The 15,362-nt window shown below is 36.0% G+C and overlaps 1 protein-coding gene across 1 annotated transcript in view; it reads left to right on the forward strand.

Annotated features, from left to right (window-relative positions):
• Positions 1-15,362, forward strand: part of CFAP44 (cilia and flagella associated protein 44) — a 128,555-nt gene that overhangs the window by 96,720 nt on the left and 16,473 nt on the right. Inside the window, exons 28-29 of the mRNA XM_061167209.1 lie at positions 13,120-13,230; positions 14,992-15,122. Coding sequence (XP_061023192.1) covers positions 13,120-13,230; positions 14,992-15,122 — 242 coding nt within the window. The remainder of the gene's footprint in view (positions 1-13,119; positions 13,231-14,991; positions 15,123-15,362) is intronic.

The following is a 15,362-nucleotide window of genomic DNA, read 5'->3' on the forward strand; positions in this document are numbered from 1 at the left end:
CCTGGCTGTCAACTCCCTTGAGTACCTGGTGCTACCAGAACCCCTGCAACCCAAGCAGCTGCACCACCTCCACACCTGGTCTTACGGAGGCAAACCTAAGTCCTCTAGGCCAGCCTCAGGAGCAAACCCCAGTGGATGAGCCACATGCAGAAGTGGAGATAAAACCACAGTTGAAACCAAGGGGCAGTGTGGCTAAGGAAGAAGGCCCAAAATCTATCTTTCCACCAGCTGTACAAGCTGCAGGTTAAATCCACATGATAAACTAGGCAGACTCTGTGTTGATGGACTATATAAAAGGTCATTGAGAGCTCCCACAAAAGAAAATGCACAAGTTCTGATAGCTGTGGACATTGGAAGCAAGAACACATAGGAGTAGGGCCAGATTAGAATCTGAGCTGCTCCCACAGCAGGTCCAGAAATCAGCATAGTGTTGGAGGGCATCCTAGGGAGGTGAAGTGGACTGTGACTCCCAGCAAGGGAAAGGACTCTAGTAGCAGTGATTCAAGAAAAACATTTATTACTCTTATGTTTTGACTTTCTCTGTAGATTCTTTTAGATTTTTTTTTCCTTTATTTTCTCCCCCCGTTGTAGTTGTTGATTTTATTGGCACTATGAACTCTAATTAAACTTTTGAGCTTGTTTTTTTCCTCAGTCACATTTTTTATTGCTGTTATAAACCTCTGCCTCTATGTTGGGCTTTTGCAGTTATGTGGAGTTTTCATTTTTTTCTCTTTTTTTCATTTTAATTTTTTAAGCCTATTATAGTTTTTTCTACATTTATTTCTTTGTTTGCCTTTCCTATTGTTCTTTTCTCCTTGCAGTTAATCTTTAATGTATATAAATCTTCTTCATCTACCTCTATTTAACTTTGCATATCTATTCTTTCTTTTCTTTTCTTTCTTTCCTTTCCTCTCAACATTTTGTCAGTTTTATTTTCATTGCTTTATTCCCCAATTGGCAGCTTGCTTTAGTTTTGTTTTCCAGTTTTTGCTTTCGTTAGTTTTGTCTTGGTAGATATAATTTTTGGTTTCCTTTGTTCGCCAGGTCAATCTACTGTACTTTATTTTTGTTGGACTGTTCTGATTTTGCTTATGGGTGTATATGTATGTGTGTATATTCACTCACACTTTTTATTGTTGCTATAAACCTCTGCCCCTACATTGGGCTTTTGCAGTACTGTGGAGTTTTCCATTTTTTTTCCCATTGTCTGTCTTCTTCCATTTTCTTTCTTTTCTCATAATTTAATTTTTAATTTTTTAAAAAACTTATTATATTTTTTCTACATTTATTCCTTTGTTTGTCTTTCCTACTGTTCTTTTCCTCTTGCAGTTTAATCTTTAATGTATACAAATCTTTGTCTACCTCTATTTAACTTTGCATATCTATTCTTTTTTTTTGTTTCTTTCCTTTCCTCTCAACGTATTTGTTAGTTTTGTTTTCAATGCTTTATTCCCCACTTGGCACCTTGCTTTAGTTTTGTTTTCCAGTTTGTGCTTTAGTTAGCTTTGTTCTTAACTGGTAAATATAAATTTTGATTTACTTTGTTTGCCGGACTAATCTACTGCACTTTATTTTTGTTGGACTGTTTTCACTTTGCTCATGGGTGTATATGTATATGTGTATATTCCATTATTTTAATTATTATCTGTCTGATTTTGTAATTGCCATTTGTCTGGGGTTCATCTTTGGTTTCTCATTTTTGGATATTTGTTTTAATCTCACTTAATGCCATAACAAACCACTTGTGGAAACTTTGTTCCTGACCAAAGATCAAGCCCTGAGCCTTTGGAGTGGGAGCACTGACTCCAAACACCTAGACCACCAGAGAACTAACCCTAAGGAGTATCAAATAGTGAGAACTCACAAAGGAAACCACTTGAATACAAGACCTGCCATCACCCAATCACCAGTAGCACCCTGTGTAGGACACCTCATCTAAACAACAACAACAACAACAATAAAATACAAACCAAATAATCAGTAGACAGGATTACTACCTCACTCAGCCTTGACCATCAGAGGAAAAACAAACAACCAAACAAAAAATCAGCACAAACTCACCCTATATGAAGCTCATGCAAACCACTGGACCAACCTTAGAGGGCAGAAACCAAAAGGAAGAAAGAATTCAACCTTGAAACCTGGCAAGAGGAGACCTCAAACACAATAAGTTAAAAAAAATAACAAAAAGTCATATAAATACTACACAAATGAAGGAAAAAGATAGAAACACTGAAGTCCAAATAAATGAAGAGGAAATAGGCCAACTACCTGAAAAAGAATTCAGAATAATGATAGTAAAGATGATCAAAACCTTGAAAACAAAATGGAGAAAATGCAAGAATCAATTAACAAAGACCTAAAAGAATTAAAGAATAAATATACAGAGACAAAGGACACAATTACTGAAATTAAAAATACTCTAGAAGGAATCAATAGCAGAATATCTGAAGCAAAAGAACGAATCAGTGAGCTGGGAGATAAAATGGTGGAAATAACTTCTGAAGAGCAGAATAAAGCAAAAAGAATGAACTGAGGATAGTCTCAGAGACCTCTGGGACAATATCAAATGCACCAACATTTTGAAGTATAGGGGTCCCAGAAGAAGAAGAAAAAAAGAAAGGGTATGAAATTTTTGAAAAGACTATAATTGAAAATTTCCCCAACATGGAAAAGGAAATAGTCAAGTCCAAGAGGCACAAAGAGTCCCATATAGGATAAACCCAAGGAGAAACACGCCAAGATACATACTAGTCAAACTAACAGTGACTAAACACAAAGAAAGAATATTAAAAGCATCAAGGCAGAAGCAACAATTAACATACAAGGGAAACCCCATACACTTAACAGCTGATCTTTAAGCAGAAGCTCTGCAGGCCAAAAGGGAATGGCAAGATATAAAGTACTGAAAGGGAAAAAACTGCAACCAAGATTACTGTACTCGACAAGGATCTCATTCAAAATTGATAGAGAAATAAAAAGCTTTTCAGACAAGCAAAAGTTAAGAGAATTCAGTACCACCAAACCAGCTTTACAACAAATGTTAAAGGGACTTATATAGTCAAGAAATACAAGAGAAGAAAATAGATCTACAAAATCAACTCCAAACATTTAAGAAAATGGCAATAGGAACATGTATATCAATAATTACTTAAGATGTAAATGGATTAAATGCTCCAGCCAAAAGACACAGACTGGCTGAATGGATACAAAAACAAGACCCATATAAATGCTGTCTAAAATAAAAACCCACTTCAGAGCTCAAGACACATAGAGACTGAAAGTGAGAGGATGGAAAAATATATTCCATGCAAATGGAAAGCAAAAGAAAGCTGGAGTAGCAATCCTCATATCGACAAAATAGACCTTAAAGATTACAAGAGATAAGAAAGGACACTCCATAATGATCAAGGATCAATTCAAGAGGAAGACATAAAAATTGTAAATATCTATGCACCCAACATAGGTGCACCTCAATACTAACAGACATAAAAGGAGAAATTGACAGTAACACAATAAGAGTAGGAGACTTCAACACCCCACTCACACCAATGGACAGATCATCAAAATAGAAAATTAATAAGGAAACACAAGTCTTAAATGATACATTAACTGAAATGGATCTCATTGATATCTTCAGGACATTCCATCCAAATGCAGAAGAATAGACCTTCTTCTCAAGTGCACATGGAACATTCTCCAGGACAGATCACATCTTGGGTAAAAAATCAAACCTCAGTGAAATTTAAGAAAATTGAAATCATATCAAGCATCTTCTCTGATCACAATGCTATGAGACTAGATTTGAATTACAAGAAAAAAACTGTAAGAAACACAAACACATGGATGTTAAACAACACATGTCTAAATAACCAATAGGTTACTGAAGAAATCAAAAGGGAAATGAAAAAAATTCTAGAAACAAATGACAATGATAAAATGACAGCTCAAAATCTATGGGAAGCAGCAAAAGCAGTTCTAAGAGGGAAGTTTATAGCAATACAATCCTACCTCAAGAAACAAGAAAAAAATCAAATAGACAACCTAACTTTACACCTAAAACAACTGGAAGGAAATAGAAGGACAACAACAACAAACCAAAAATTAGTAGAAGGAAAGAAATCATAAAGATCCAAGCAGAAATAAATGAAAAACAAATAAAAGAAACAATTGTAAAGATTAATAAAACTAAAAGCTGGTTCTTTGAGAAGATCAACAAAATGGACAAGCCTTTACTCAGACTCATCAAGAAAAAAAGAGAAGAATCAAGTCAATAAAATTAGAAATGAAAAAGGAGAGGTTACAACAGACAATGCAGAAATATAAAGGATTATGAGAGACTATTATGAACAACTGTATGGCAATAAAATGGGTAACCTGGAAGAAATGGACAGATTCTTAGAAAACGTCAGTCTTCTAAGACTGAACCAGGAAGAAATAGAAATTATGAACAACCCAATTGCAAGCACTAAAATTGAAGCTGTGATCAAAAATCTCCCCCAAAACAAAAGCCCGGGATCAGATAACCTCACAGGGAAATTCTATCAAACATTTATAGATGAGCTAATGCCTATCCTTCTAAAACTCTTTCAAAAAATTGCAGAGGAAGGAACACTTCCAAACTCATTCTATGAGGCCACCATCACCCTGATACCAAAACCAGACAAAGACAAGACAAAAAAAGAAAACCACAGGCCAATATCACTGATGAACATAGATGAAAACATCCTCAACAAAATTTTAGCAAAGAGAATTCAGCAGCACATCAGGAAGCTCATACACCATGATCAAGTTGGGTTTATTCCAGTAATGCAAGGACTCTTCAATATATGAAAATCAATATGATACCCCATATTAACAAATTGAAAGATGGAACCCATATGGTAACCTCAACAGATGCAGAGAAAACCTTTGACAAAATTCAGCACCCATTTGTGATTAAAACTCTTCAAAAAATGGTCATAGAAGGAACCAGTGTTCTTTACCTCAACATGATAAAGGCCATATATGATAAGCCTACAGCAAACATTATTCTCAATGGTGAAAAACTGAAACCGTTCCCCCTGAGGTCAGGAACAAGACAAGGGTGTCCACTCTCACCACTATTATTCAACATAATTCTGGAAACTCTAGCTATAGCAGTCAGAGAAGAAAAAGAAATAAAAGGAACCCAGGTTGGAAAAGAAGTAAAGTGCACACTGGTTGCAGATGACATAATACTATACATAGAAAACCCTAAAGATAGTATCAGAAAATTACTATAGCCAATCAGTGAATTTAGCAAAGTTGCAGGGTACAAAATCAATACACAGAAATCACTTGCATTTCTATATACTAACAATGAAAAACCTGAAAGAGAAATTAAGGAATCAATCCCATTCATCATTGCAACAAAAAGAATTAAATATCTAGGAATAAACTTACCTAAGGAGACAAAAGAACTGTACACAGAAAATTATAAGACACCAATGAAAGAAATCAAAGATGACACAAACAGATGGAGAGATATTCCATGTTCCTGGGTATGAAGAATCAATATTTTGAAATGACTATATTACCAAATGCAATCTACAAATTCAATGTGATCCCTATCAAATTACCAATGGCATTTTTCACAGAACTGGGACAAAAAATTTCACAATTCATACAGAAAAACAAAAGACCCTGAACAGCCAAAGCAGTCTTGAGAAAGAAGAATGGAGCTGGAGTAATCAACCTCCCTGTCTTCAGATTATACTACAAAGCTACAGTCATCAAGACAGTATGGTACTGGCAGAAAAACAGAAATATAGACAGTGGAACAAGATAGAAAGCCCAGAAATAAATGCTTGCACACCTTATTTTTGACAAAGGAGAAAAGAATATACAATGGGGCAAAGACAGCCTCTTCAATAAATGGTGCTGGGAAAACTGGACAGCTACATGTAAAACAATGAAATTAGAACACTTCCTAACACCATGTACAAAGATAAACTCAAAATGGATTAAAGACCTAAATGTAAGACTAGAAACTATAAAACTCTTAGAGGAAAGCATAGGCAGAACACTCGATGACATAAATCAAATCTATGACCCACATTCTAGAGTAATGGAAATAAAAACAAAAGTAAACAAGTGGGGCCTGATTAAACTTAAAAGCTTTTGCACAGCAAAGGAAACTATAATCAGGGTGAAAAGACAACCCTCAGAATGGGAGAAAATAATAGTAAATGAAACAACTGACAAAGAATTAATTTCCAAAATATACAAGCAGCTCATATAACTCAATGCCAGAAAAGCAAACAACCCAATCAAAAAGTGGGGAGAATACCTAAACAGACATTTCTCCAAAGAAGACATACAGATCACTAATAAACACATGAAAAGATGCTCAACATTGCTCATTATTAGGGAAATGCAAATCAAAACTACAATGAGATATCACCTCACATCAGTCAGAATGGCCATCATCAAAAAGTCTACAAATGGTAAATGCTGGAGAGGGTGTGGAGAAAAGGGACCACTCTTGAGCTGTTGGGAATGTAAATTGATACAGCCACTATGGAAGACAGTATGGAGATTCCTTAAAAACTAGGAATAAAACCACCATATGACCCAGCAATCCCACTCCTAGTCATATACTCTAAGGAAACCAAAACTGAAAAAGGCACATGTATCCCACTGCTCATTGCAACACTATTTACAATAGCTAGAACATGGAAGCAACCTAGATGTCCATCGACAGATGAATGGATAAAGAAGTCATGGTACATATACTTAATGGAATATTACTCAGCCATTAAAACGAACACATTTGAGTCCCTTCTGATGAGGTGGATGAACCTAGAACCTATTATACAGAGTGAAGTGAGTCAGAAAGAGAAAGATACATATTCTAATACACATATACGGAATCTAGAAAAACGGTACTGAAGAATTTATTTACAGGGCAACAGTGGAGAAACAGACTTATGGACATGGGGAGAGGGGAGGAGAGGGTGAGATGTATGGAAAGAGTAACATGGAAACTTACATTACCATATGTAAAATAGATAGCCAACGGGAATTTGCTGTATGACTCAGGAAACTCAAACAGGGGCTCTGTGTCAATCTAGAGGGGCGAGATGGGGAGGGAGATGGGAGGGAGTTTCAAAGGGGAGGGGATATATGTATACCTATTGCTGATTCATGTGGAGGTTTGACAGAAAACAGCAAAATCTATAAAGCAATTATCCTTCAATAAAATATAAATTTAAAAAATTTTATGTCTATATTCATGAGGATCACTGTACTGTCTTTATACTATATTTGATTTTGAGTATCAGGAGAATACTAGCTTCAAAATATGAATTGGGAAGTCTTCTCCCCTTTTTTGGTGAAGGAAATGGCAACCCACTCCAGCATTCTTAACTGGAGAATTCCATGGACAGAGGAGCCTGGCAGGCTATAGTCCATTGGGTCACAAAGGGTTGGGCATGACTTAGTGACTAAACAACTCCCTTTTCTGATTTTTCTGGAAGATACTGTATAGAATTTATGGCAATTCTTTAAATGTTTGGTAGAGTTCTCCAGTGAAACTATTTGGGCCAAGAGATTTCTTCAAGGTAGTTTTAAAATTAGAATTTCAAAGTTCTTAATAGTTACCGAACTATTCACATTATCTCCTTTATATTGGGTGGGTTGTGGTAATTTGTATTTCTTGTGGAATTGGTCTGTTTCATTTAAGTTGCCAAATTTATGTGCATAGAGATGCTCATTGTATTTCCTTGCTATCCTTTTAATACCTGCAGGGTCTTTAGTAATAGAATGCAATAGTCTGTTGCATTCTCGATATTGGTACCTTGTTTCTTATATTCCTTTTTTTTTTTTTTCAGTTTTACTAGAGGTTTGTCAATTCAACTGATTTTTTGAGAACAAGTCAGCTCTTTGTATAAGTGATTTTCTCTGTTTTCTGCTGTCAATTTTATTGCTTTCTGTTCTTATCTTTACTATTACATTCCTTCTGCTTGCTTTGGGTTTATTTTGTACTCCTGTTTTTTAGGTTTTCAGGTGTGAGCTTAAATCACTGACTTGAGAATTTATTCTCTTTTCTAATTTAGTACTATAAATTTCTCTCTCAGCACTGCTTTAGTTGTATTCTACAAAACTTGAAGTTCATTTTCATTTACATTCTGGACAGTGTAGTTTTAAAATTTACATTGTTACTTTTGGATTCCATGGATTATATAAAAGTGTGTTGTTTAGGTCCAAGTGTTTTGAGATTTTCCTTTTATCTTTCTGTTATTGATTTCTAGTTGATTCGATTGTGGTCAGAGAACACATTTTGTGTGATTTCAATTCTTTTTTAGTTGTTGAGATTTGTTTTATGGTCTGACATATCTATCTTGGTGTATGTTATGTGAGCATTTGCAAAGAATGTATTATATGTTGTACTGTTTTGTACGACATGTTCTATTACTGTCAGTTAGATTCTGTTGATTGATGGTTGATTTTCTGTATGGTTGTTGCATCAGATGTTGAGTTGGGGTGTGGAGGTCTCCAAATTCATTCATGGATTTATCTATTTCTCCTCTCATTTTTATCAGTTTTTACTTCCCATATTTCTGTTGTTTTAGGCACTTACTGTTAAGATTTCTATGTTTTCTTGGTAGATTGGCATATTTATCATTATTTAATATCTTTCTCTGTGTTAGGTAATTTTCCTTGCTCTGAAGTCCATTTTATCCTATATTATTATAGTCATTCCTGCTTTGCTTTTATTAATAGTTGTATGATATATTTTTTCCCTCCTTTTAATTTCGGCTTGACTATATAGTTGCATTAGAAGTGAATTTCTGGTACCATATGGCTGAATAATGTTTTTCATCCACTCTGTCTTTTAATTGGTGTATTGAATCACTTATATTTGATCTATTAGGGTTTAAGTCCACTATTTTATTTTTTATCTGTTTTGTCTTTTTTCTTTTTCCTATCTTCCTGTGGGTCAGTCAAACATTTTTTAGGATTCCATTTTAATTTTCTCTAGCACTTTTTACAGTAGTCATGTATAGACATGAGAGTTGGACTTATAAAGAAAGCTGAGTGCCAAAGAATTGATGCTTTTGAACTGTGGTGTTGGAGAAGATTCTTGAGAGTCCCTTGGACAGCAAGGAGATCCAACCAGTCCATCCTAAAGGAAATCAGTCCTGAATATTCATTGGAACGACTGATGTTGAAGCTGAAACTCCAATACTTTGGCCACTTGATGCGAGGAACTGACTCTTTTGCAAAGACCCTGATGCTGGGAAATATTGAAGGTGGGAGGAGAAGGGGACGACAGAGGATGAGATGGTTGGATGGCATCACCGACTCAATGGACATGAGCTTGAGTAAACTCCGGGGGTTGGTGATGGACAGGGAGGCCTGTTGTGCTGCAGTCCATGGGGTCACAAAGAGTCAGACACAACTGAGCGACTGAACTGAACTGAGCACTTTTGAATGTATCTCTTTGTATAACTTTTTTAGTGGTTGCTGTCTATATTATATATATATAAATATATATATAAAATTTATCCCAGTCCACCAGTGTCATCATTTTACCAATTTAAGTATAGAATCCTTACCTACCTTTATATCCCAATTTCTTCCTCATTTATCATTTGATTGTCTTAAATATTTCCTCTGCATACATCTGGAACCATATCAGACAATGTTATAATTTTTGCTTCAATTATCAAACACAATTTAAACACTTGGAGGAAAGCCTAACCATATAGGCTTTATCCATATTTTTATTCAATATTTCCTTTTTTAAAAGGAAAAAATTCCCTCTGTTTAAAGAATTTCCTTTATCCATTTTTTAGGGAGGGTATACTGGTGGCAATTTAAAATTTTTTTCCCATAATCTAAGTATGTCTTGATTTCCCCTCTTTTTCTGAAAGACATTTTCATTGGATGTAGTATTCTAGATTGATATTTCTTTTAAGATTTGAAAAATACTGTGCCACTTCCTTCTGGTCACCATGGTTTCTGGTGAGAAACCCTCTGATATTCAAATTGCTATCCTCTGTAGGTGAAGTATCACTTTTCTTTCTTTGCCTTCAGTATTCTTTAGTTTTCAGAAGTTTGACTGTTATGTGATTTAGTGTTGATTTTGGAATTCTCCTCTTTGGAATACATTCAAGTTCTTTAATCTGTAGGTTTATGTACTTTGCCCAATTTGGGAAGTTTTCAGTCATTATTTCTTCAAGTCTGTTTAAAGACCTCCTCTTTCCTGACTCCTTCATGGCACTCTGATGGCATAACTGTTAAACTTTTCATTATGATCCCATTGGCCCCTGAGGCTCTGGTGTTTGGGTTTTGTTCATTTCAGTTTGTTTTCCTTTTATGGTTCAGATTGACTAATTCCTATTTTTCTACCTTCAAGTTCATGGATTTATTTTTCTTCCCTTCTATTCTACTGTTGACCCCATCCCTTAGTTTTTGTCAATGTATTTTTCACTTCTAAAATTTCCATTTACTTTTTCCTTATATAAATAAATAAAAAGCCTGAGACTTTATATCTTTGAGGCATTCTGTTTTTTCATTGCTTCAAGTGTGTTCATAATTGCTCACTGAAGCATTTTTATCCTTCTTGTTTAAAATACTTTGTCAGATAATTCTGTTTCTGTCATCTTGGTGTTAACATTTATTGATTGTCTTTTCATTCAGTTAGAGATCTTTCTGGTTCTTGGTATGACTTTCAGCTAAAACCTAGAAACTTTCATATTATGTATTAGACTCTGTATCTTATTTAAATCTTCTGGTTTACTTGGCTTTCTCTAACACTGTTCTGTCAGAGGAAGGAATGGGTGCCTCCTCCTTATTGCCACGTGGAGGTACTCACATTTTATTGTCACCGAAGGGAAGGGAGATCTCCTTGTTACTTCCGTGTGCAGATGGGAGGTCTAGCTCCTCACAGAGTCTCTACTGACAACATGGTGGGGAAGGCCTTGGCACCTCTGGGCAATGGTAGAAGTCCTGACTCCCCACCAGGTCTCTTCTGACACCACCTCTGCAGGAAGGATGAAGAGAACCTTATTACTGCCATCTGAGAATGCAGGTCCAGACTGTGATTGCCACAGACATCTTGGTGGTTGGTGGGTAAGGGGACTGGTTACCCTCAGAAAGAATAAATATCTTGACTCCTTACTTGACCTTTTCTGACACCATCCTACCTAGAATGGTGGGATCCTCATTACAGCTTGGCAAGGGTATATTCTGTGAGCACTTGCAAATAATGTACATTGTACTGTTTTGTGTGAATTGTTTTGGCTTGTCTAGGCTCCATTAGGCCTTTGCCAACATGGGTGTGAGTGGGATCACAGTATTTTTTTTTCCATTTATTTTTATTGGTTGGAGGCTAATTACAATATTGTAGTGGTTTTTGCCATACATTGACATGAATCAGCCATGGATTTACATGTACTCCCCATCCCGATCCCCGCTCCCACCACCCTCTCCCCCCCAATCCTTCTTGGTCTTCCCAGTGCACCAGCCCTGAGCACTTGTCTCATGCATCCAACCTGGGCTGGTGGATCACAGTATTTTTGTGTGGTCTTTCTTCAAGTTTTCTGTGTAGCTAATCTGCCTCTTTCCTGGTCATTTGGCTAGAGAGAGCAAGTTCTGGTTGGGCCTTTCTGTGTCTCTACCTGTTGGTGTTTCAGGTTAGACTGACTTAGTCTTCTTCACCTCAGAGATATATGTGGCAAAAAGAAAATCCAAGGAAATCACCACAGTGTTGTCCCTCAGGATTCGAAGTGCATAGTAGATCTGCCTCCTCCTTTCCACTTCTCAGAGTTATCTTGTGTGCATTTTATATTTAATGTCCAGGGGTTTTAGCTGTATTTAGTGGGAAGAATAGGGGAAGTAGATCTACTTCATCTTCCTGAATGCAGACGTCTGTGTAAGAATTTTAAAGCCTATTTATAAACATTGTTGATTTATTTCATAAGGTGGTACAAATCACTAATAGTAATTTTAAGAGACATCTTAATTTAAGAAGTTTTCTAGTGAGTATGAGGTCCACTTCTTAACTTTATATATTTTGATGTTCCATAAAATAGAAACCGTTAATTGTTCATACATGGACTCAACGCGTTTTAAAAGAAAATGGAGTAGAGTTGAGTGGAAGAGGCATACAATCCTTATCTAAAATTCTTGGAAACAGATATATTTTAGTATTCAAAAAATTTATATTTTATAAAACATGTTAAACATGATATGATATTGTTAAAGAAATAATCATTCATGACACTTGTTAAAGAACAATAAGGCAGACTTTATTCAGGGGACCACTATCATGGGATTTTATAGTAAGAGAGAGATCAGCTCAACTCTGAATACAAGGCAAATGGAGACTTATAGCCAAGGAGTAAGATTGGGGTTAGTTGATGGAAAATTATTGAGAGGTAAGGTAATTCTTTGCTAAACTGACATAACAGGATTTTTGTTGAAGGCAAGCCAGAGTGATACGATATTAAGGCTAAGGAAAAAGGAATTTAACCAGATATTAAGGGTAGTGAATTTTACTAAATTGACTCAACAGGACTCTTGCTAAAACTCGACTAAATGGGCCAAGGACAGAGCATGGGTCAAGGACCAGACAGAGGACTCAGAGGAGCCTGACTCAAGTTTGGTTAAAGGAGAGTCTTTGTCAACTAACAATCCCAATACGGTTTGGGACAGAATCTCGAAATCAAACACTTAATATGAATACTTCCACAGTAAGACATGAATATTCACAAAAGTAGGTTAAGTTAAGATTATAACTAGTGTTACTTAGTTCAGAGAGTTATGAAAATCCTCTCTTTTCAGGGCACTATGCTGTATAACCAAGGGTGCATTAGGCAGGTCATGGCACAAGCAGCTTGGCAGCTTGGTCTCACCCCTCTCTGACTCGATGCACTGAAATTAATTGCATAACCTTCTGCAGGCATTTGAGTTTTCAGTCCCTGTGTCCTTAACTATCTTAAATTCTTCTAAAAATATTGAGTAATTTCCTTATTTACCCCTTGTTTTCCTAGTAACTAACTCATTGAAAATGATTTATTTTTAAAATCTGGGATTTATCTTAACACAGGAACTTCTCTGCATATTAACAGAGTTTTTCTCTCTCCTTAGATGAAGAGGAGGAAAGTGAAGAATCAAGTGAAGAAGAATCCAGCTTGGAGAGTGATGAGGATGAGTCTGGATCTGAAGATGAGGTTTTTGATGATTCTATCTGCCCAACAAGTAAGTTGGATAAAACTGTGCATTCTTTGTGATGTTTGACTATGGATGATAATACCAAAAAGATCCTCTTTTTTGGTTTCTCAATTGTCTCGTAATATTTAAGGAAAGGATATATATAGCCTATTATATCATGTATAATAAACATGAAGTATAGTCTAATGAATACTTTCGGGCACTCTCTAGACAATTTACTTCCTATTTCTTGAGGCTGCTATTTATGAGTACCAAATTAAATAATCTGCAGACAATCTATAGTTGATTCAGTCATAAATTGTGCAGAAAGTTTCATTTTACCAAGAAACAGAAAATTTATGTATGTGTATGTACATGTGTGTATGTAAAAATACACATGTGTATTTTTATAAAACTCTCCCTTTTTGCCAAACCATTAAATTTTCTTATTTCAAACCTGTTTTTTAAGGGAAATTTTTATGTCTCCTGGAGATTCTTGGCAATTTATATTCACTGTTTTCACTGGTGAAACCAGTCTGAAATATTCTTACAGTCTTAAGATTCTTATGTGAGTGAAAGTCACTCAGTCAGGTCCAACTCTTTGCACTCCCATGGACTATACAGTCCATGGAGTTCTACAGGCCTGAATACTGGAGTAGGTAGCCTTTCCCTTCTCCAGGGGATCTTCTCAACCCTGGGATCAAACCCAGGTCTCCTGCATTGCAGGTGGATTCTTTATCAGCTGAGCCACAAAGGAAGACCAAGAATACTGGAGTAGGTAGCCTATCCCTTCTCTGGGGATCTTCCCGACCAAGGAATTGAACTGGGATCTCCTGCATTGCAGGCAAATTCTTTACCAACTAAGCTATCAGGGAAGCCTTAAGATTCCTATAGTCCAGACCAATATTTTTACAGTCTCAACAGAGGAATGATTCATAGGAAAAAACTATTTCTTCTTGATCTGAAATTATTTTCCTAGATATTTCAATAAATTATAAATCAAATTTTAATTTCAAATAAAGTTGAAATCATGTTTTGATTTTGAAAATAATTCTAAAATCATATTTGTGAGTGAAAGAGAGCTAGAAAATATTGTAATACAGGATTAAGCTGCTTGAACAAAATCTCGTGGCTAGGTTAGTGGTAGCACTAGGGCTGGAACTAAGATTACTAGATTCCATTGTAGTGATCTATTATGTTTCCACATTCTTTATCCATGACTCCATGGATAAATGTGGCTGTTAGTGTGGTAGGGTGAAAAATAGTATAGAGATACTGTACTTGAATCCTGTTCTATCACATTTCAGCTATGGGACGTCTCTGAGACTTAATGATCGTCACCTGTAAAATGGGAACAATAGTTTTGACCTTGCAGGGCCTGTGGGGCTTGAATGAGCTAAGGTATATAAAGCACCCAGCACAAAGCCTGGCTCAGAGCATTGTTCAGAACATCAGTACTAACATCATAGCCACTATCATGATTATTTTTTTTAAAATATTAGCTATGCTGGGTCTCAGTTGCAGCACTGGGGTCTTTGATCTTTGTTTTGGCACGCAGGATCTAGTTCCCTGACCAGGGATTGAACCCAAGCCCCATGAATTGGGAGCTCAGAGTCTTAGCCACTGAACTGGAAGGGAAGTCTCTATCATGATTATTAATACCATTAATAATTTCTACCTGGAGTCCTAAGTGTAGTGAAACTTTACTGGAGTAGATGGACATTAATAATTCTGAAGCCCCAAAGTCCACACTTATAATTATATTCTATAACGAATGGAGCTGCTTTTTTGTTTTGTCTGTCTTTTCAGATTGTGATATGGGTCTCTTTGAACTGGCCCTTCAACTTCGGGAGAAAAGGCTGGACATTGAAGAGGCTTTAGTTGAAGAAAAAAAAATGATCGATAACCTCAAAAAGGAACATGATACATTGTCCAAAAAAGTATGTTTTTCTGCCTTTTTCAGGTCTGTTTATCATCTCCCAACATGCTACACCTCCTTCTAGCCATAATACTGCCATTTCATAGCAATGGCATGAGTTAGGACTTATTGTTAGAAGAGAGACATTTCCCATGTTGCATCCTTTTACAGATGTCTTTGAGGGCCATCGCCTCTTTGATGATTGGAACTTTTTCTAAATCATTGGCCTGCAAACTTTTTTGATTACATACTTCTGGAAGTA

This window comes from Dama dama, chromosome 19 (assembly GCF_033118175.1).
Source record: "Dama dama isolate Ldn47 chromosome 19, ASM3311817v1, whole genome shotgun sequence".
In the NCBI taxonomy this organism is placed as follows: Eukaryota; Metazoa; Chordata; class Mammalia; order Artiodactyla; family Cervidae; genus Dama; species Dama dama.